General features: G+C 60.4%; 1 protein-coding gene across 8 annotated transcripts in view; it reads right to left on the bottom strand.

The window, feature by feature from the left end:
- The window catches only part of BEGAIN (brain enriched guanylate kinase associated), a 42,772-nt gene extending 21,399 nt beyond the window's left edge, over positions 1-21,373 (bottom strand). For 2 of the 8 annotated variants that reach the window (XM_036268606.1, XM_036268570.1), the window contains exons 1-2: positions 21,217-21,373; positions 5,788-5,816 (exon numbers count right to left, since the gene is read on the bottom strand). In XM_036268606.1, the coding sequence (XP_036124499.1) occupies positions 5,788-5,816; positions 21,217-21,258 (71 nt within the window). In that variant the 5' untranslated portion in view covers positions 21,259-21,373. Of the gene's footprint in view, positions 1-5,787; positions 5,817-6,396; positions 6,447-6,648; positions 6,903-21,216 lie in introns of those variants that run through there. The other 6 variants (XM_036268614.1, XM_036268597.1, XM_036268631.1 and 3 more) reach the window with 4 other exon arrangements.
- Between the last annotated feature and the right edge of the window lie 212 nt (positions 21,374-21,585).

The following is a 21,585-nucleotide window of genomic DNA, read 5'->3' on the forward strand; positions in this document are numbered from 1 at the left end:
CAAGAGGTCACTGGTTCGATTCCTGGTCAGGGCACTTGCCCAGGTTACTGGCTTGATCCCCAGTAGGGGGCATGCAGGAGGCAGCTGATCAGTGTTTCTCTCTCATTGATTTTTCTATCTCTTCTCCCTCTCCCTCTAAAAAAAAAAAAAAAAAAAATCAATAAAATCATACTTTAAAAAAAGAAGTGGTGCAGAGAGCCTTGAAGGACCACACTTAGGGAGGGACTGGGCCGTGGGGGAGAGTGGAGGAGACAGAGGTGGAGAGTTGAAGCCGACTCCTCCACTGGAGGCTCTTCACGGCTCTCAGAGACTTTCAACTGGTGATTAAAAAAAACCCCACTACTCCCCGAGGGCCAAGAGAAGGGCTGGGGCACAAGTGCCCCCCAACATTCCCTTTTTTGCGGGGCAGAGTGGGGAGTCCCCTTCCTGGGCATCATGAGGAGAGAGAAAAGCTGTACCCCACCTCCTCTTCCTCACCATTTGCCGCAGTTCAGTCTTATTCAAAAGCATTTATTACAAAAGAACAAAACAAAACCAAAAAACCCCCAAGGAACTAATACAAAGAAAGAGGCCCTGGCCGGTTTGGCTCAGCGGTTAGAGCATCGGCCTGTGGTCCGGAGAGACCCGGGTTCGGTTCCTGCTAAGGGCGCGTACCTCGGTTGCAGTTTGTCCCCGGCCCTGGTTGTGCGGGTGGCAGCCACTCGATGTGTCCCTTTCACGTCGATGTTTCTCTCTCTCTCTCTGTTCCTCTCTTTCCCCCCACTCTAGCTGAACAAAAAATGGAAAAATGTCCTCGGGTGAGGATAAAAAATAAAAAAAAAGAAAGAGGAAAAAAAAATTCAAAAGTAAAAAACAGACAAAAACCCGCAAAAGGAAAAGAAGAAAAAAAAAAAGCATATACTGAGCATCTATTATGTGCCAGTTCAAAGCCTGGGAGATCACCAGTGGGCTGCTGTTCTGGGCGGGGGGTGTGGGGGGGTGGTGGTGGTGCAGATAATAAAGAAGATAAATAAATAAACCACAAGTCCATTGGGGATCAGGGTCTTAGGGAAAATGAAAGCAGGGAAGGAGGGAGGTGGTTATAATTATAAACAGAGTAAGTGGTCAGGAAAGCACCCCCCCATGACATTGAGAAAGGAGGGGAGTCATGTGGATATGTGAGGAAGAACTTTCAGGCAGAAGGGATCAGCACGTGCAAAGGCCCTGGGGCAGGAGCCTGTACGATATATTTGAGGAACAGCAAGGAGGCCTGGCTAGAGGGGAGCAGGCGAGGGGAGAGTCCTGGGAGATGAGGTCAATGTGATTTTACATTTGTAAGATGACCTGATAACCAACTGTCTCTATCTCTAGGACATCAGCCTGGCATCTCTCCATAGTACCCCCAACATGGAGAACAATATCTGGCATGGGCAGGACCGCAACAACAAATATCGCTCATATGAATGAACCAAAGAGTACAGGCAGGAACTTGGTGTTCATGTGGGGGGCGGGGAAGAGGAGCCCACCCTCAAACCATACATGAAAATCAATGTCAATATGTAGATTGCAGGTTCCATCCCCTATTAGGGTGCATACGAGAGGCAGCCAACTGATGTTTCTCTCCCTCTCCCCCTTCCTCTCTCTCTAAAATCAATGAACACATCCTTGGGTGAGTATTAAAAAAAAAAGTAAAAGCCTAAAACATTCCACAGATTAAAAATAACTCCTGTTCATCAGAGGACCATTTAAAGAGCGAGAAGCAAGCAGACGGCAGGCGGTGCACTTGCCACACGTGTCACGGATGAGGACCGTCTGAGGAACTCCAGATCAGTAGGACAACCTGACGGAAAACTGCACACAGACCCCATAAAAGAGGAAAGCCACGCGGGCAGCCATCCAGGAAAGTGCATTTCACGCCACCGCCAGGAAGCTGTACCATGCCCAGCCCCAGAAGTGTCAAGTGTTGTGAGGCTGTGGAGACATAGGAACTTCCAGTACTCCTGGGAGGAGCACCCGGGAGAGTGTGGCCTTATCTTCTAAAGCTGTCCTGTGCCCCCGCAGTTCTGCTCTAGCCCCCCCCCCCCCCGAAATACTGCCCGTGAGCTTCATTCTCAATGGTCCAGGCTGGAAGCTGCCCAGTCATCCATCAGTGAATAAATGCATGGAAGTAACTTCACTCACATGCCGTTCCCCAAGACAGCCATCAGTGGACAGCTCCACGCGCCACCAAGAGCCACGTGCAAACAGGCCGCTTTGGTGGAAAAGAGGCCACCTGAATACCGCGGCCCAAAGACTCCACATTTGTGAGGTTCTAGTCCAGGCAAGTGAGAGTAAGTTGGGCGGGCATGCTCTCTACAGGCCAAACCATGAAGAAAACAGTTCAGTTCATCACAGAAGTCAGGACCCCGGTGGCCTCCGGGGAGCGGAGGGGGCTGTGATTCGGGCAGGGTCTTGGGAGGTGCCCCGGGGGGCAGGCGGCATTCGGCTTAACCCGAGCAGTGGTCACCAAGTGGTCGTCCTAAACTTCACAGGGCTGACTACTTTTTCTGCATGCTTATCACAGTTCACAACTTTGAAAAATTCTATTTCGAGGGCAGGGGTGGACTTGAGCCAGGAATAGCTCTGGGTCTCCTTCCGAGTCCCAGGTGCCATGCGAGGCGACTGACCCGCTTTCCTCTATGACAGAGGGGGGGCTGCCGCTCACAGAGGAAGGAGCCGGCCCAGAGTCTCGAAGCCGACAAAGTGGCCGCTGCGGCGGGTTGAGGTGCAGGGACCTTGTGCGGAGAAGGCAGAGAGGGGATTAACTTGGGGATTAGAGGCGCAGCTGGCGGCGGGGACTCGCTCATATCTGCAAACACTGGAGTGTCCCTGGAAGGGTTTTCAAGCAGTCGGAGGCAGGGTGGCTGAGTGAGCGAGGGCAGGGAGCATGCGCCAGGCTAGAGCAGAGGAGGCCAGACCCGCGGGCACCCTGCTGTGTGCCAGCCCTTGCCAGGCTCTGGGGCTGGAGAAATGAGGGGTCAGACCTAGGCTGTGCTCGCAATGGGGCGGGCAGAAGACACTCCTGGTGGCAAGGAGAGCCCCAGGGACCTCACTCCCCACTCCCGCCTGTCTTCCTGAACACATCCTGCTTCCTCAAGCCCCCGGGCCCCTGCACCTCCTGGAAGGCCCATCCTGTCTGTCCTTGTAAACTCCTATTCCTCTTTCCATTCTGGGCTCAAGTGTCCTTGCTTCCAGGAAGCCCACCTTGATTCACCAGGCCAGTGCCCCCGACCTGGGATCCCTGGCAGGTCTGTTGATAGGACTGTGTCCCTGCTCTGAAAGGCTGGCCTGGGTCGGCCCCCAACGTGGAACTTTGTACACAGAGAGGGAACGAGTCCACCTGGGATTGAGGGACAAGAGTCTCACAAAAGCCACAGAGAAAAGGTGACAGGGAGGACAAACAGCATGTCACGTGGACAAGAAGGCAGGTGGAATGGCATTCTGGGCAGGAGGAACAGCAGGAGCCAGGGCGACCGCGTGAAGGTGACAGCTTGTTTGGGACTCAGAAGGGGGACCACGGTATGGGGTGGGGAGTGGCAGTGGGGGTTCTGGGTTGAGGGGCTGGGGCAGGGAGAGCCCAGCCGGCTGTGTACCTGTCCACAAAGGGGGTTGCTGAGGGTCACAGTGGCATAGTCCTTTTGCTCATTCAACAAGTATCTCCTGGACCCTCCCACAAGCCGGGTGGGGTGAGGTGGGGGAGGGGAGAGGTGGGCGGGTGGGGCATAGTGGCTGCCTTCTCAGTTCAGATCCCAGGCCTGGCCTGTGATGTGCAGAAACCACAGTCTAGGGGGGAGGCAGGACCCAGGCCCAGGCCCCTCCAGGATCCCTTCAGTTGGACTGCAAATGCATCTCTTGTTAGAGAACCCTCAGTCCTGCGGTTCCAATGCCCCCACGGTGACACTCCACCTGCCAGGTCCCAGGAGGGGGGTGTCTGCCATAGTAGCTCATGTCATCCTCCAAACAGTCCTGCATGTGGTGGTGATTAGGATGAATGCTTTACAAATGGGGAAACTGAGGCCCACAGAAGGTCAGGAATTCCTCAGACACTGGGTCCGTGGACCCCCAAATGCTGCTGTGACCTTCCTGGTAAGAGGCCATGCTGACCAACTCCCCCTACGTGCCTCTGGGTCCCTTGGTCCTGGACCCCTGGCACCAGGTGCAAGACAGAGCCCTCCAGGGGGCAGCCCCCGTGCCAGCCAGGGAGGAATGTTCTGGAAAGGCCCTGGAAGCAGCTCTGAGGCCACGAGCAGGGTGAGAGGGAGCAGGAGGCAGGACCGCCCCCAATTCTGTGAGGCCATGTTGGGTCCTGCCAGCTCCGGGCTTCTGCCTCGGCCGAAAGGCCACATGGCCCAGGAGCCCAGGAGCCTAGGCCCGGGCCACTGCCACCAGCCTCAGGACTCGGCCCAGGAAAGCCCTCGCCCACCCGGCGAAGAAATGCCCGGTGCCCTCGGTGGCTTGGGCAGGGAGGGTAGGTGTTCATGGAGAGGGAAGGAAAGAGAAAGAGAACCATACAACCCCCAGGCTGGCCTAGGGGCACCCAGTGAATCTTATCTCTGCTTAAGTCCCAGCTGTCCCCTCCCCCATAGGAGCCCAACCCTGGTAGGGGTATTGGTGAGATGACAGCCAAGGTGGGGTACCTGGGAGGGCCCAGGCCCCCTGGACCTTGACCATGACAAGATGGGCCTAGCGGACAGATACTAGGTTTTGGGTCTGACCGGTGCTCCCAGCCCAGGGTCCTGGCCCGGGGGGACCCCCATGGGAGAGCTGCACTCCATCCAGCTCAGCGGCCAGGAGATGGCCCTGCTCAGGTGTCCAGTCTGGAGCCTCTGTGTGGGACCACCTGTCCCCAGGCACCCACAGCACTAAGAGACCTGGGAAGCCCTGGCCCCTTTCGCCATAGACCCAGGAACCTGCCCTGGAACAAGCCTGGGCCCTGTTTGGTCCCTGCCCCTTGGGAACTGGGGGCACCTGCTACCCGGAGTCCTCTCCATGCATGCTGATTCTGGCCTGGGGCGTGGGGGGCAGACCCTGGTAGACCAGGTTGACGGTGCTGAAACCCAGCGGCCAGAGCCGGCGCTGCCCACACCATGCCTTGGCTCAGACTCCGGAAGGAAAACACCGGAGGGGTGTTCCCAAAGTGGGGGTCAGGGTGGCCAAGGAAGTCTCGGAGGAAGTCGTGAATATTCAGATCGATGATCCCTGGCCTGCAGCGAAGGCCCAGAAGGGTGCCTCCAGGCTCAAAGTTTAGCACCGGGAGGGAGGCAGCGGGGTGATACTACCCAGGCGCGGTCTTGGGATTCCCCCAAAATGGCTCCAAGACCGGACTGCCTTGGCCAGCAGCGAGGGCTGCATCCCTCACCCCCGCCCCCACGAGGCATAAACTTAAAAGCTTAAAACCAGACAACTGTCTCCTGTGGGGCGGGGGGACTAGCCGGTGCCGAGACCCGTGTGTAACAGCAGGAGCGAGACCCGGAGGGTCCCGGGGGACGATCGAGAGTCTGGGGCAGGGCAGGCGGGACCGCGGAGGCCGGCCGAGCCCTGGTTGCGCACCCCCTCTCCCAGCCGCAGTGGCCCCTGTCGGGCCGAGGAGTCCCCCGAGGGGGCTCCCCGTTGTCTCGCCGCGCACGCACGCACACGCACGGCACCCCGGCAGGCGCGGCCGAGCCCGGCGGCCCCGGAGGAGCGCTCCGGCACAGCCCTCTCCCCGCGCCCTCCAGCGCCCCCACCCCGGCCGGCCCGCGAGCCGCGGCACGAAGACGCTCCACTCACCTGAGTTTCTCCATGTCTGCGGCAGAGGCCTGCGAGAAACCAAACGAGAGGGTCAGCAGGCGGGAGGGTGCGCTCGGCAGCCGCGCCGGGCGGAGCCGGGCACCGCGGGCACAGGCGGCGCGGCGGCAGGGCACCCCCGCGTGGCTCGCACGGCGGGAAGCCCGGCCCGAGCGACCCCAGTCCCTACCACCCAACTGCGGTCCCTGGGACTCAGTAGGTGCGCCGGGCAGCTGCCGAGTAACAGGTGAGCCCTCCCGGGCCGCCGCGCTCCCCGGCACGTAGTTACGCCCCCCGGGGGGTGGGGGGACGGAGGGGCTGGCCCGGGGACTCGGGATGGCACAGACCGGGGACTCGGGATGGCACACCTGGAGCGCTCCCGAGCTTGCCAGAAAGAGGGAGACCCAACTCGGTCCGTTAACTCTTCCCTCGGCCGCGGCCCCCGCCGCTCCCACAGCACCCCCCGCCGCCCCGCCCGTTAACCCTTCCAGCTCCGCGCTCCCTCCCTGAGGATGCCGAGCCCCGGAATCTCCGAATCTCTGAATCTCCGAGTAGGAGAATGTTCAGGTCTGGAATTGGGGGCCATGCGGGGTTGCAGAACCTGACACGCACAGAATCCGAGGGTGATGGCACTCAGGACCTCAGACTCCTCAAATAGGGACCCCGCTGCCCTCAGATTCTGAGGTTCCGGGCCTGGCCCGCCCCTCCCGGGCCCGAGGGATTAACCCTTGCGCAACCCACTTGCCCGTGGGGCTCCCAGCCAGGCTTGCGCAGACCCGAGGGTGAGCGGCTCGGAGACCCTCCCCGCCCAGCCCGGCTGCCCCTCCGCGCGTGGGGTGGGGGTACCCACCCGTTGCCGTTAACCCTGCGGGCGCCGGCGAGCGACGGAGACCGCGAGCGGCCCGGGCGGGATCGCACTTCCTGCGCGAAGCCGGGGGCACGGGGCTGGCTCTCCATCACTCGGGAGATGCCGCTCCCTGGGGCTTTCCCCCTTCTTTCCGAGCCATGACTGGCATTAAAGGGGGACGGGGGCTGAGCCCAGGGACCACGCGACACACCTGGGAAGACTGATGACTGCCCATCCCGGCCCCTCGCGCCGCGTCCGCCGGGAGCGCGCTCCTCTCCGGTCCGGGCCCCACGCCGCCTCCCCCACCGCCCCGCCGGGCGAGGGCGCAGCCCGGCTGTCAGCGCCGAGCTGGGAGGCCTGGCCCGGGGGCCTCAGCCAGGCGGGGCCCCCAAACCCCCGGGTGCCCAGGCAGGCCTTCCCGGGACTCCCCCGCCTCAGTTTCCTCACCTGCAAGCTGTGTCTGAGGGTAGGGGGAAGCGGACTGCGCGCTCTGCCGCCCGTCAGCACCGCGGGCTGCGAAGGGGCTGGGGTAGGGGGAGGAATTCGGAAGAAAGGATCCACAAGGGGCCGATTGGCAGCCAGACACCCCCGACACTCTGAAAGTTGTCTGAGACCGAGAGCCTGGACCCCTCGGTGTGGTCTCCTCCCCCTAGACAAAGGGGAGCGCAGCCCACGCCTTCCCCGAGCCCCCCATGTACCCCAGGCCCACCTTTCCCACGTCCCCATCACCGTGCTCAGCGCACTAGATCCCAGCACACAGCAGGCACTCAATAAACACGGGCAGCGCCTGCCTGGATCCCACAACACCATGGCGAGGCTGCGGATCTCTTTCCTGCCGCTTCCCTTCAGGTTGCCAGTTCCCGACAGGAGCCCTGTCCCTTCTCCAGGCCCCCCCGCCCCCCCACAGCGCCCAGCAGGCCTGGCCTCCCCCTGGCCAGCACGCAGGGTGGGAGGAGCCGTCTGTTGGGAGGGTCAGCCCCAAGCAGATTCAGACCCACCCCAAGTCCTGTGCTCCTCCATCCACCCTGAGGGATCCTCGCTCACTCATTAGCTCTGGGCTAAGCTCTTGGGGTGGGAAAGGGCAGCAAAGGAGGTGAGCCCTGTCTCCCGGGGCTAATGGCTGAGAAATGAAACCCCTACTCCAGTCCTGGGAGTCCACCGTCAGCATGGCAAAAGTAACGAAAAGGACACTCCACCCAGCACCCCTTGCAGCTCACAGCACTGTCCTTCTTCCGCGCAGGACAGTGGTCGGTCCGTTCTGCCAGAGGAAAGCAAAGCTCAGGGGGATGAGCCCAGCTGAGCCTGGATCCCAGTCCTCAGAGGCCTTTCCCACCCAGAGGCTGGGGGCATCCCTCACGTCTCCAGTTGCCTCAATCATTCACAGCGAATGACCTGCCAGGGAGTTTGTCTAAAATTAATAAGAATGTATTAAAATTTAATTTTAAAACTCTAGCATTAATTATTTATATTGAGTGTTTCAGCTCTTCTAAAGGGTCTGTCTGGGAATTTCTCCCCCAAGAAGGGCCTCTAAGAGAGGGGGCTGAGTTGCTCTGGTGGCAGAGGGTGGGGGCTGGGCAGGGTAGGAGACAAGAAAAAGGAGGTCCCATCCTGGTATCTTGGCAGTCCCTCCCTTCACTCTGGTATTTCAGAAGCTTGACTCTGATGCTATGACTTCTCAGATCCTGTCCAGACCCAGTGCCTGTGGGATAACCACTGCCCTCACTCTTAAAGGCCACCTCCTCCAAGCAGCCCTCCAGGGAGACCCTGTGGAGTTGTTGGGTTAAGGCCTCACACCACATGTACACTCCCTGGAGCAGGGCCTGTCTTTTCCCTATGCGTCCTGGGGCTAGGCCAGCAGCTCACCCAGATGGATGGGGGCACATAAAGCTCTGGATGTGTGCTGATGAGCAGTGTGGTTGTGTGGGGGGAGCAGCCCTCTGGGGTGGTGCTGTGCTTTTGACAGTGGTCTTGGTGTTGGGGCCAAAGACCCACGTTCAAGCCTTGACTCTGCCAGTCAAACCACAAGATCTGGGGATGTTCTCGGGATGCCCTTTGTACGGATGAGGAAACCAAGGCCAGGGCCCGGAATGGCTCGCTGAGGGCTGCCTGTGGGCTGGGCAGAGCAGACTGGGGCCCTGCCTGGTCTCCAGCCAGAGGTGGTGACTCCACTATAGGAGGGCAGGGTGGGTGGGGACCATGAGTACGAGGGGCCTGTGGGATGTCTGGGGTCTCCAGGGTGAGATGACGGGGCAGAACATGCCCTCAGGACCCCTCTGGCCCCTCCAGGACCCCCAGGCTCTCCTGACACAGGCAGAACACAGGTGGGCCCTCTGGGTGCTCTGGGGGATAATCCATCCCTGCATTGGGTACTGTCCCTCCAGCCCACCCCATAGTCATAGCTCGATGCTTAGTCCTGCAATACACCTGTGACCTCATCACTGTCTGCCCTAAACTCACCCCTTGTCCCCTGTGGGTGGTCCAGTCCAGCGATCACCTTGATTTCCCAACAACATCACATAAGTCCTACTTGTTGGTCAGACGGGACTGTGCCATGTATCCCTGCCTCAGCCCACCTGCTCTCTCCTCCCTCGCTCTCTTTGCCTGTGCCGGTCCCCTCCCCCCAATGCCAGTCCCTCCCAGACCCTGAGCGCTACTCTCAGCATCCTGACCACCGAGGCCCCAGCACCTCCTTCCTGCAACCTGCTCCGTCCCTTATTCCCCGGCATGTCTCTGAGCTGCAGGAGGCCCCCTGGGTCAGAAACAGGCCCATCCACCTTTGACCCAGTTATGGAACTCAATCCCTTAATCCTCACTGAGATTCGTCGAGGTGGGTCTTATAACCCCCACTTTACAGATGCAAAAACAGAGGCTCCAAGAGACAACCCCTGCGGTGTTTATGCAGTGGTTTGGGACCAGGCTCTCGTCCAGGGACACCAAGGCAGCAACCCTGTGTCATCCGTCAGGCCTCAGGGAGGGGTTGGTGAATCCTGACTCAGCTCCGCATTTGGCACACACCAGCCACACTGGCCACCTCACTGGTCCCAAGCTCACCCAGCTCACTCCTGCCTCAGGGCCTTTGCATGGCTGGGCCTTCCTCATCTGAAGTAGCCCCTCCCCTACCGACTTCTCTCTGGACTCACCATCTTTGGTCATTTGCCTGTCCCTACCTGGCCCCACCTCCTGCACTACAAAGGACCCCTGGAAAGCAGGGTCCCTCTGTGTAGGCCACTCTGTGGCCCCAGGGCCAGGCACAGAACCTCCTATGGCAGGCGGAGGAGACCTTGGAATGAATGAGGTTGCTCTGAATCCCCAGCCAGAGGCACCTGCCCTCCACCTGCAGCAGCCCCGCTCACAGCTCCCCTCACACACCAGCCCCTCCTCAGAGCCTGCCCCCACCCTGGAGGCGTCTGAGCCCGGCTGCTACCCAGAGCATTGCCCAGGGAGCCCCCTCTGTGGGTGTGAGGTCTACGGAACCATCTCCTAGTCGGCTGTGTGATCTCGGGCAAGGCGCTCAGCCTCTCTGAGCTCAATCCCTCCTCTAGGGAGGATGGGAACTTTTCAAAGGACGCTGTGAGTGACAAGGTGGACATGAAAGGGGTTATCTTGGGAACAGAGCTTCTAAAGGTCTGCAGTTGCTGCAGAGAGCTAGCCTTTTCATTTAATCACGGGGTTGGACACCCTTCTAACCCCTCGCCTTTTTTCATTCATTCAACAAACACTTACTGTCGCCCTCTTCCAGGGGCCTTAGCGAACAAACCAGAGGAAGTGCTCTGCTTTCATGGTGCTGCCTTTCCTGGGGGGGCAGACATCAGGGAAGGGACCCTCTGCCCCAGTGTCTGCTGGGAGAATCTGCGGAGAGGGGGGCTGGGGCTCTGAAGCAGCCAGGGTGGGATTAGCAACAAGCCCCCCACCGCCAGCCTGGCAACCCCCAGAGCTACCGCAGGATTCTGTCCGAGGGTGACCTCGACAAATCCTGCCATCCTCTGGGCCTCAGTCTCCCCATCTGTAGGCAGACTTCGGTGTTGGCGGCGCCTCTCTCTCCTCTGGGGGGCAGCCGTTTCCCACTCCCGCGCTCCCACGTGGGAATGTGGGCAGGAGCTGCCAGACCCTCCGCAGAAGCCAAAAATACGGATTTTTGTAAACTCTCCCAATTTTTAAATGTTGGCTCGAATGTTTTTTAAAAAAGCTCAAACCCTCTTGTAGGCCAAGTACAACATGCCACGGGGCAGGCCTCGCTCAGGGAGCCGGCTCACAGCGCCAGCCTCACCCATCTGCAGCCGCACACAGCTGGAGCCTGCAGAGGCCACGTCGAGCCACGGCAGGGAGTGGCACAGGGGCACCCTTCAGACCAGGGCCTGGGTGCAGGTCCCCAGCCTGCTAGGTGACACTGGGCAAGTGCTTGCCCCTCTCCCATTGGTCAGGCACAAAGAGCCCCAAAGTGCACCCTGGCTCAGTATTCCAGCTAAGGTATTGGTGGGTGACCCGCTGTGTGTCCCACACACACCAGCCCTGTGGGTGATGCTCAGGGACGTGAGCCCCGCTTCTCACCCATGACAGTCTGTGACACCGTGGGTCCCTTCCACTTCCTGGAAACACTGCTCGCCTCCTACCTCCCTGCCTGCTCCCTGCACCGTGACCTCGGCAGCCCCTGGCCCCCGATCTGTGCTCATTCAGTCTGGTGGCTTCAAGTGCTGTCTCTGAGCCTCAGTTCTGGCCTGTTAAGTAGGCCTGGTCCTAGTCGCTCTCTCTGGCTTGTTTTGAGTAGTTCATGCTCCTTGGAAGAACACTCCCAGCTGGGTCCCCGCACAGAGTCGCGCCCCCCCTGCTGAGCCCCAATGGTCCCCACAGCCCTGTGCTGCCTGGCAGCCCCGGGAGGCGTGTTGAAAGAGCCTTGAGGAGAACCCCAGAGGCCTGGGTGTCATGATGCTCCCCCAGGGCCCAGCCATCTCCAGGGTGAAGTCTGGGTGGCCTGCGGAGCCCAGAGCAGCAGAGGCAGGGGTCCCAGATCTCCAGGAGACGGGGGACACGATGCTTATTGAGTTCCTGCCGGATGCACTCCCTGTGACAAGGCAAAGGGAAAATCATGACCCTTCTACTTCCTTTCCACTTCCCGGGAAATGGAGGCCCAGAGAGGGTGGGCGACTCGTCTGAGATCACACGGCCCTCAGCAGATCCTTGAGCTGAGAACTCTCGGGGATGGACTGAGGCTTGGGACGCAGAACGCTAGTAAATCGTCAGCAAGTATCAGCGATCTCTCTCACCCAGGAATTTGTTTTAAAAACAACCTACCCCATAGGGAAGCCTTTCTGGGAGGGGCCTGGTTGAGCTCTCCGCCAGCCTGGCCCTGCGGTCCCCACCTCAGTCCTGTGCTGGGAGAAGTTGGGATGGGGGTACAGGGGCAGTGTCATCCACAGCCCAAGAGGACCCACACTGGCTGCCGGGGACACAGCTGTTTTGGGGGTCAGCAGGTCAGTGCCAAGGTTGGGGAACCAGCACGCAGGGTGCTACCGTCCTGACCTCTACAGAGCTCTGGCCTCAGGACAGCTGAGGGCTCAGCGAGTCTCTCTGCCCAGCGGAGGCCAGGTGTGTGGAAGGGGGACGCCGTGGCAGCCCCCAGGGTCTCAGTGTCCACCCCCATGGAACGGGGGCCATTATGAAGGACATGAACCCACTGCCTGCCTACAGGACTAGGTAGGACATCCTACCTCCCATGGAGGTGTCTGAGGTTCAAATGTCAAAGGGCTACTATGAAACCCTGTGGTGCACCTCTGAGGACTCCGCCAATGGGCCACGATATCATTGTTATCCTTCCTCATGCACACTCGGCCCTGCCGGCCCCAAAGCCAGAATTTCACCTTAGAGATTCATTCTTTTGGCACTTAGGTCTTCCCCGCTGCAGATATTATCAAAGGGGTGTGGCGCAGGGCCTCTGAGGGTATCAGCCAGGACTTGTGGGGAAATGGCAGGTGGATGGGGCACAGAACGGCCACAGGTCTGTCTGGCTGCTGGCTGGGGGTGACCTGGGGCTGAGACTCACCCGGCTTGGAGGCTGCCCGGGGGAGGCAGCTTGGCCTCCGTGCTCGCCGCTGCCCATGGGAGGCCCAGTGGTCTCCGCCGCCTGGCTGCGCCCCCATCTGCCTGCAGCCTCTGCTGCTGTTTCTAAGGATAGCGGGGGGCTCAGGGCCAGGCTCTCCTCTGAGGCTGCAGCTCCTGGGAGGGGCTCCCGGGCTAAGCCTGGGCCTGGCTGACCAGGGGAGGGCTCTGGGCTGCGGCCTCCGGGTGCCCGGAAGGCCTCCAGGGCCCGGGGGCCCAGCACCCGCATGGTGACCTCATCCAGGAACCTGGAGAAAGGCAGCCTGGCCTCTCGTCGTCGGTTCAGGCGGGCGAGGGGGCCGGTGGCAGGCTGGCAGCCCCTGCTTGGGGTCTGTGGGGTAGACGGCAGGGCAGGCGATGCCTGAGTCTCCTCTTGGCCAGGCCACGCTGGCCCGCGGGGGCAGGACGTCTGGTCCTCAGGGCTCCCACCTGGGCTCAGGCTAGATCTGTGGCTTCGGGGGTCCTCTGCGCACGCCTCCTTCCCATGGGCTTCGTCCCGGGGCTCCTGCCTGGGGCTGCCAGGATCACGGCCCCGAGCCTGGGAGCTGGCCCCAGAGAGCATCTTCCTTAGTAGGGCCTGTGCAAGTGCTTCTCTCCTCCCACAAGCCTGGGATCCCTACGTCCTCTCAGGGCGGCAGGGCCCCCAGCCCTCACTGGGCAGAGTGACCAGCCAGTGCCCGCCTGCCCATCAATACAGAGAACACGAGGCAGGAGGGCCTCCCGCCCCCTACATTGATTCTCACTAACCGGGAGTGGGGCTTCGGGGCTTAGAAAGTGCTGGAGAGGACAAGGTCATGTCCTAGGCTCTGCGCCTGCCTGGGTGGGGGTGGGGGGAAAACCTGCACTGAATGAGCATCTGCTGCGTACAGGGAGGGGCCCTGGGTTGGGCCTCATACACTCCACTCCCAGCATCTCCTTGTGGCCTCTGCCAGGTGGGGTGCTGAGCGCCGGGACAGGGTGAAGGCAGGACCTGAACGAGGGACACCAGAACTACATCGATCTGGCGAAAGAGGAGGGTGTGGAGGAGGCTGCTGGCTGCCCGCTGTTCTTTCATTCTTCCTTAGTAAAGAACCCGCATTTATTCTAGGAGGCATGTCTCTTAGCTAAAAAACTACATTTCCCAGGCTCCTTTGCAGTCAGGGGTAGCCAATGAGATATAAACATAATTTGTGGAGCGTGACTTCTGGAAGAACTCCATAAAAGGGATCAGACAGCTTGCCTGTACCCTTTTTGCTCCCACTCCCCAATCTCCTGCTTCTTATCTGAAATATGGAAGTGATGGTTGGAGCTGTTGCAGCTATATGGCACCATGAGGCAAACTTGTGTCAGAGCCATATATAATAAATGGAGGAGCAGAAAGACCAAAGAAACCTGGGTTCCTCATGACCACCAAGTCATCACACTAGTCCTATAACACAACCCCGGCCTCTGGACCTTCTTTAACTTGAGAGAAGTAATCCTGTCTTATTTAAGCCATAGGTACTTCCCATCTCTGTTACTAACAGCTGTGTTCACTTCCTCAAAGACACACCAGGGATAAGATGAGGAACAGTGGTTGATAATGCTATGAGGCAAGAGCCTTTTGTACATGGGGGCCCAGGGCATAGTTAGATGGAAAATTGGGTGGGGACATTAACCCAAAGAAGGGCCAGAGCCAGGCCTGGGCACGTGTTCCTTTCTGTGAAGGGAGATGTGCCTGACCCTGGCATCTCAGAAAGCCGGGGTCCAGGCAGGACGCCTTCCTGGGACCCAGCTGCATGACTACAGGAAGGCTGTTGGGGTGGCAGCCTCAGGCCCTTGGCTGGCCAGCTGGTGGCCTCCACCATCCCCAGTGCTGGCCTGTGGCGCTTCTTGGAGCATGGCCTAGGCTCTGCTTGGCACTGCCTGCTCATGGCTGTGCCCCTGCCCACCTGGCAGTGTCTAGACACCTCACGTCAAGTGCTAGGGACCCCTTCTTTGCTGGACTCAGATGCACACCTCTCTGGATGACCCACAGCACCCCTGACTGAATGTCTGAAAAATTCCCCGAGCTCCTCTGCCCAAGACAGGACCGGAAGCCACCTGGACCCCTCCCTCTCCCTCTCCCCTGACCCCACCCCTATCAGGCCCTGGGGATTCAGCTACTCTCAGATTTCACCACCTGCCTACATTCCCCACAGTCACCTTGCTGGTTCCAGCTGCCACCATGTCTCACCTGGACACCTGCAATCACCTCTCCCTAGGGCCCCTGACCCTGTGATGGTTCAGCTCAGTTCATCCCATAAAACCTACCAGTGTGAACTTTTAAAATCATAGACCAGATGACCAGATACTGCCACAATTTCCTATGCCCTGCACGGCTCAGATGGCCCAGTGTCTTCTGTCTCTGCTACTGTGCATCCCCGTCCCCAAAATTCCCATCATGTTCCTGAACAGTGTGCACTTCATCTGGTCTCCCCGGCACAGAGCACTCTGACTCCCTGTCCCTTTCCTCTTCTCACTCTCGGGGACCCAGATCAACAGTCTGTCCCCTCCCATCCCCCAGACTAGATCCGAGACCCCTGCCACAACCTCTTGAAACACCTGGTCTCATACCAAGGCCCCCAACTGTAATTAATATGCTTGTGACCATCTGTTTATTATCTGTGTCCACTCTGTCCCAGCTCTCTGCACAGGGCCGGGCACACAGTAGGTGCTCAGTAAGCAGATCCTGAATGACTGTGTTAGTGACTGTATCACAGGTCCAGGCTGTCCGTTCACACGCTTCCCCAGCCAGGTGTGGACCTCATGGGAGGGATCCCAGGCTCTTGGGAAGGCCACAGTGTCCCTCCCACCTCTGCAGTCCCCTGATGGCCAGTCCTTTATGCCTGGACAGGCAGCAGCCATCCAGTCCCTGCTCCATCACCCATGGGAACAGGAGTTGGAGGGAGGCAGATCCAAGGTCAAATACCACTCCGGCATCCCAGCAGGACCCTGGGCAAGTTGTGTCCCATCCTCATTGTCATACAGGGAGGGAGCACTCCTCAGCCCAGTGGTGGGAAATGGTGCAAAAAGGCATGTGCTGGGCACCTTCAGCACCGAGCCTGGCACCTAGTAGGACCTCAGGGCCCCTTAGCACAGGGCTCTGATTTGTCCGTACCCCAGCATGTGTGGTCACAGGAGTGTTCTCAGGGCCTCAGCCTGCTGGTCCTCTGAGCCTCTCCCGGAGTTGCCGGCTGCACCAGACAAGTTCCCGTTGTCATAACAACCCACTGGCTCTCAGCCGCCTGGGCCAGAGGCCCTGGAGGACGCTGGCGGCGGCTGCGCTCGCAGCCTGGGCCTGCTTCCCTCTTGCAGCCTGGGCTGCCTGTTTCGGCCCAGGAGCCCTGCCTCTCGACTCCTGCGTTTCAGCCCCTTCCTGAGCCCTACTGTGTGCCACGGTCTGTGCTGGGCGTGCACCCCTCGTCGCCGGAATCTTCAGCCAGCCCTGTGAGGCGGGGCAGCTGTGAACTCTGTTTAGTGCTCAAATGGAGCCATCTCAGGGGGGTGACCTGACTCCCCGAGGTCACATGGCTAGATGCAGCAGACCTGGGATGGGAACCCAGAGGTCGTGCCCTCGTACCCTGTTTTCCTCCACCACCACTTGTCCTGCCTCTGTCCCCCCTCTGCAGTCCCGCCCCTTAGGGGGACGAGCTCCAAGAGAGGAGGGATGCTGCTGCCATTGCCTTGGGGCTGGGACGGAAAGACCTGGCCCAGGGGCCCTGGTGGGACCCTCTGGGATGGCAGGACGGCAGGCTGGGCACCCGCCAAGACCTCTAAGCTCCACCTCCTGTCATTCTTCCTAAGCTAGGAATCGCTGCCCGGGTCACAGGGGAGGATGTGGGCGCTGAGGGTCGCGGGCAAACAGCCAAGGCTTGCCTTCCATGGCAAACACCGAAACGGATGCCGTCACCTTCCATAAGCTCCCCTCGTGCCCGCACAGAAACGTCATCAGCACCCCCCTTTTAGAAGGACACGGAGGGCCTGAAACCCGCACACTTGTTCCCTTACCCATGCTGCTCCTCGGCTATGGGCATTTCCATGCTGGCCCGAGAACCGCAAGGGCCGCCACAGGCCTGGGCTGTGTCCAGTCCCCAGCACCCAGGCAGTGCTCCTTACAGTCCGGACCTTCCAGGAGCCCCAGACAAGGAAGTACCCGCGGGACTCCCCACTGACCGCCGTCTTTACAAGAGGCTGCACCACTCTGTCATTGACCCTCAGCGCGTCTTCCGGAACGTGTAGCCTCCCTGCTACCCTATCACGGACACCAGCATCTAGGGAGGAACAGCGTCCCGCTCAGCTGCGTCCCCTCCATCCCGGTCACCATCCATCTGTTGGCATGCACACATTCACACTTCGTGCCTGGACCGGCCACCCGCTGACATGTGTGCTCACCCATCTCTTCATCCTGTCATTTCTGTATCCATCCATCCGTCTGCCAGTCATCCACGTATCCGTCCCTGCTACTTGTATCTAGTGTACCATGCTTCCGTCTGTCCGCCCACGGATGCATCCATTCAACCGGCGTCCATTGGTGCACGGGCCCACCCTCCCGTGCCCGTCTCTGTGCGTTCATGACCAAAGGACACCTTCCCTGAACGGCAGTAACCGAGACAGGGCTGCCGCAGGACCCTGGGCCGGTTTCGAGTCTGCAGAAGTGGTAGCCCGTTTGAGGGTGCTCTGAAGCTTTGCCAGTTCTGGGCGTGATCCGAGCCTCTCCGACTAGGGTCAGGCCAGGATGAGCAGGAGGGGGTGTCCTTCAATCCCCAGCACACTGGGGCAGATCTGAGGCACCCATTTTGTGGTGGTGGGAGAGAGGGGTCCTTGTTCTTGGTGAGATGGGGAGGAGGGCCATCGGTGACGTGTCCTGGGCAGATGACTGTATAGGTAGCCAGAGGAGAAAATCTCAAGGAAACGAACTCAACTTACTGTCTCACTTTGACTAGAGAAGGAGTGGATGTCCCCTAGAGTGTAGAGTAGGGGGCAAAACTCAAAGACCTCAGAGCCCAGGAGATACATGTCGGAAGCAGATGGGCTGGGTCTGATGAGACCGCAGGGGGATTGCCCTCTAAATGGCCCGTTGGCCACTCAACCTCAGCCATTTGTTGAGGATGGGAGTCCAGTGTTACCACATTCGATTTTTCCTAAAAACCCAGGCTTTTCTATGAAATCCTGTCCATCCACTCATTCACTTCCTGTATCCATCCATCCACCCATCCATTCCTACAGCCACCATCTTACTAACGTTATTCAAGTCCCCATCCCTCCACCCTAGCCTCCCGCATTGACTACATCCACTTTGCCTCCATCCATTTTCTCCTGCCTCTATCCATCCACCCCTTTATTCATCCATCTGTTGGCATCTATCTATCCATTTTAGATCCTCCCATCCATTCATCTACCCAACCTGCCACATGCATCAGAAATCCATCCTCCCATCTGCCAACCCACCCAAACACCCATTGTTCTATTCATCCAGTCATCTATCCTCATCCGTTCTTCTATCCACTCTTTCTTCCATCTCTATCTTGCCACTTACGTCCATCAACCTCTCTTCTCATCCCTCTATTCCTCTAGCTTTCTATCTATCCATCCACTGATCTGTCCTGCTACGTCATCGTCCATCCACGCACCATCCCCCACTACCCCCTTCAGCCCACCCACAATCCTTCTCCACCTGTGAGCTCCATAGTCCCCGCACACACCATCAACAGAGGGACTGGAAATTTCCGTGTCCGTCCTCCCCAGGCAGGGCCCAGGCCGGGTCCATCTCCATCCCTGACTTGGTTCGGGGCCTACGAACTGACCAAATGACTGCAGTTCCCTATCCTGGCTCAGAGCTGGGCTCTGACTGATCCCCACACCAGCAAGCCCTCGGGCGCTGCTGCATTGGCCTCCAGACTCATGACATGCGGGGGCTGTGGCCACTGCTGGGTCCCCTTCTTGGCTGGAGAGCAGGAAAAACCAGGAACACCTGCTACACTGGTCAAGGTCAGTGTCTCCTGCCAGACCATGAGCTCCTGAAGGGCGGGGGCTGCATCAGGGTTACCTGCGTGGGTCCAGTGAATGAGCTGAGTGAGGTGCATGGGGAGAACATGCTGGTGAAGGTAGAATTCAGTCACTCACTCATTCACCCCGGCTCTGGTCAGCTTCTACCACCACAACCTACCGTCTGTGCCTGCTCTCGGGCCACGGAAGTCACTCCTCGGACTGTGAGAGGTGTTGAGCCCCAGACACAGCCCAGAGAGGGGTGGGGCCTTGCTCAAGGTCACACAGGGAGCAGTGGCAGAGGAGAAACTGGAATCCAAGATTCCAGACTCCCAGCCAGGCCTCTCTACCAGTTCTGGGGCAGGAGGAATCCGGGGGCAATTCTAGACCAACACATTGATCCTTGGGGTTACTCCCAGTTCAGTCCCTGGGGATCTTCACCTGACTTGAGGGGAGAAGCCACCTCTCCCTGCCCCATGGACATGCCCTTGACCTCTACACTCCAGCAGGACTGAGCCTCTTCTGACCCCTGAACTCTTCCCCTCACCCCAGGCCTTGACCTGTGCTGCACGTCAGACACTTCCCTACCCTCACCTGTTCAGCTGCTCCTCAGCCCTTGGACCTCATGAGGCTCCTGAGATTTGGGAAATCGTATGTGGACTGTCTCCAAACAAGCCACGGATGCATGGACCACTCTCATTCCCTCCGTCCATCCATCATCCCTCCCTCCCTCCCTCCCCCCTCCCTCCCTTCCTTCTTTATACCGTTGAGGGCCTACAGGAATACAAACTGCTTCCAAGCGGTGCCGTGGAGATGACCTGTGAAAAGGTTTATACTAGACCTGGTGCATAGTGGGTACTCAAAAAGTGGCAGCTATTGTGGGCCAGACCCTGCGCCCAAGAGTCTGAGAGTGGACGGCATCCTATTCCAGACTGCTCAGACTTCCCCTCCTGTGGGAAATGGCCCACTCCCACACCAGTCCACAGAAAGCCCATCCCACGTGGCTGAGGCCCCAGGCAGCCCTCGCCTTTCCACCCAGAGTCTCAGGTGCGCACAGCTCCAGGCTGTGATGAGATGAACACAGAGCAAGGAATCTATAAACAGGAGACAATAGCTCAGGGAGGGTCCTCCCCACCGCCGGCCAACCCTCCCCGGCGCCGGCGTGCTGAGCAGCCGGGAAGGAGCTGCATCTACCGCCCTGCTCACTTTTCTACGCCACCCTGATTATAGTGAGAGTCGGGGAAATTAAGGGTTTTCGGGATGCTGCCAGGCCCGAGCTGCCGCCTCCCTACGCTGCCATCACAGATGCCAGGCAGAGCCGCCTCCATCAGCCCCTTGCCCCAGCCGGCAGTGACACACACGGACTGACAGGGACTGCACACCACAGTTTATGGGGGCTTTCTCCTACAGTCCTGCTGGTGGTGGTGGTAGGGAGACTGGGGCCCAGAGAACGGAAAGGACCTGCCCATGGCCCCCAGAGATCTAGGCATTGGGGCCTAGGAAGGAGCCAGGCCCGTGGAGACCCTGCCTGCGCTGTGGCCCAAGGCTATGACCCTGGTCTGCAGGTGGGCCAACCTTGGCCATGCAGGGACATTTGCAGGTGCTCCTAACTAAGCCACCTCCACTCACTCTAAGGTGCCTACTCTGCTCCAATTTTGCTGGCTCGGGAGACTCCACGCTGTTCCTGCCCCAAAGGAACCACCATGGTGATGGGGTGGGGCCCAGATGAGGAAGGAAACACCTCTAAACCAGGCAGGAAGCGGAAACGCGAGGGCAGAAATCCCCATCCAACGTGCAGGGTTCAGGGAGGGTGAGCACACCTGCTGGGTAGCCCTGGGCCAGTCCCAGCCTCCCTGAGCCTCGGTTTCCTCTCTCTCGAAGGAGACTGACAGTGCCTGCCTTGCAGGTACTGAACGAGGAGGAGGGTGTCTGGGGCTGGCGCGCCCACCCGCGGCCAAAGCTCAATGACCAGCCCTTGGTCCTGCCTCCTGCGGGCTCCTCAACCTTTCTGGGCGGGTGGGCCTCACCCTGCTGGGTGGGCCCGGCCCCTTCACGGGCAGGGCAGGAGGAGGCCTGCCTCTCCCCCGGCGACCTGTGCCTGACAGCGGCGGGTCCTCGGTTCTCAGGCCGCAGCCTGGTCCCCGGCCGCACCCTCCCTCCTGCCGCCGCAGGGACGCGCGCGGTGGGGCGTCAGGACCCCGCCAATGGGACCCGGGCGCCGGGAACGGCCGCGCTGGGGGCAGGACAGCGCGCCCAGGCCGAGCCCGGCCCCGCCCCTGGAGCCCCGGCTTCCCCGAGCGCCGGGCCGCTCCTCCCGGCCGGGGAGCGTGCTGGCGGGCCCGGCGCACGGCCCGGGAGGGGCGCCGCGGGGAGGGGCGGGAGGCTGGGCAGCGCCCTGGGCCCGGCCGCCTCGGTCGCTGTGCAGAGACCGCCCCGCGGCGTGGGTAGCCCCGCCCCGCCAACGCGCGGGTGCCGGCGCCGCGCCCTCCCGGCTCGCAGGTACTCACCGCCCGGCGGAGCCGGCCCGGCCGCCGGCCTCCCGTCCACATGGCCCCGGGCAGCCGCTGCTCTCCGCCGCCGCCCCCGGCCCGGGCCCTCCCCGCCGCGGCCGAGCGCGCCCGGAGCCGCGCGGCCGGGGCTCCCCACCCCGCCCGGCTTCCCGCAGGGAGCGCCCGCCCCCCGCCCCCAGCCCGGCTTCCCGCCAGCCCCGGCCCCGCGCAGCCGCGGCTGCTTCAGCAGCTCCCCCTGCAGCGTCCAGCCGGGACACGCTCGGGGGGCGCGGGCCGGACCGGAGCGCCGCTGCCACGTGGGCGCTGGAGCCGGCAGGAATGGCGGCGGGGCAGGCGTGAATGAACCGTGTGCGCGTGAATGGCAGG

The sequence above is a fragment of the Molossus molossus genome, unplaced genomic scaffold (assembly GCF_014108415.1).
Source record: "Molossus molossus isolate mMolMol1 unplaced genomic scaffold, mMolMol1.p scaffold_m16_p_1, whole genome shotgun sequence".
NCBI lineage: Eukaryota > Metazoa > Chordata > Mammalia > Chiroptera > Molossidae > Molossus > Molossus molossus.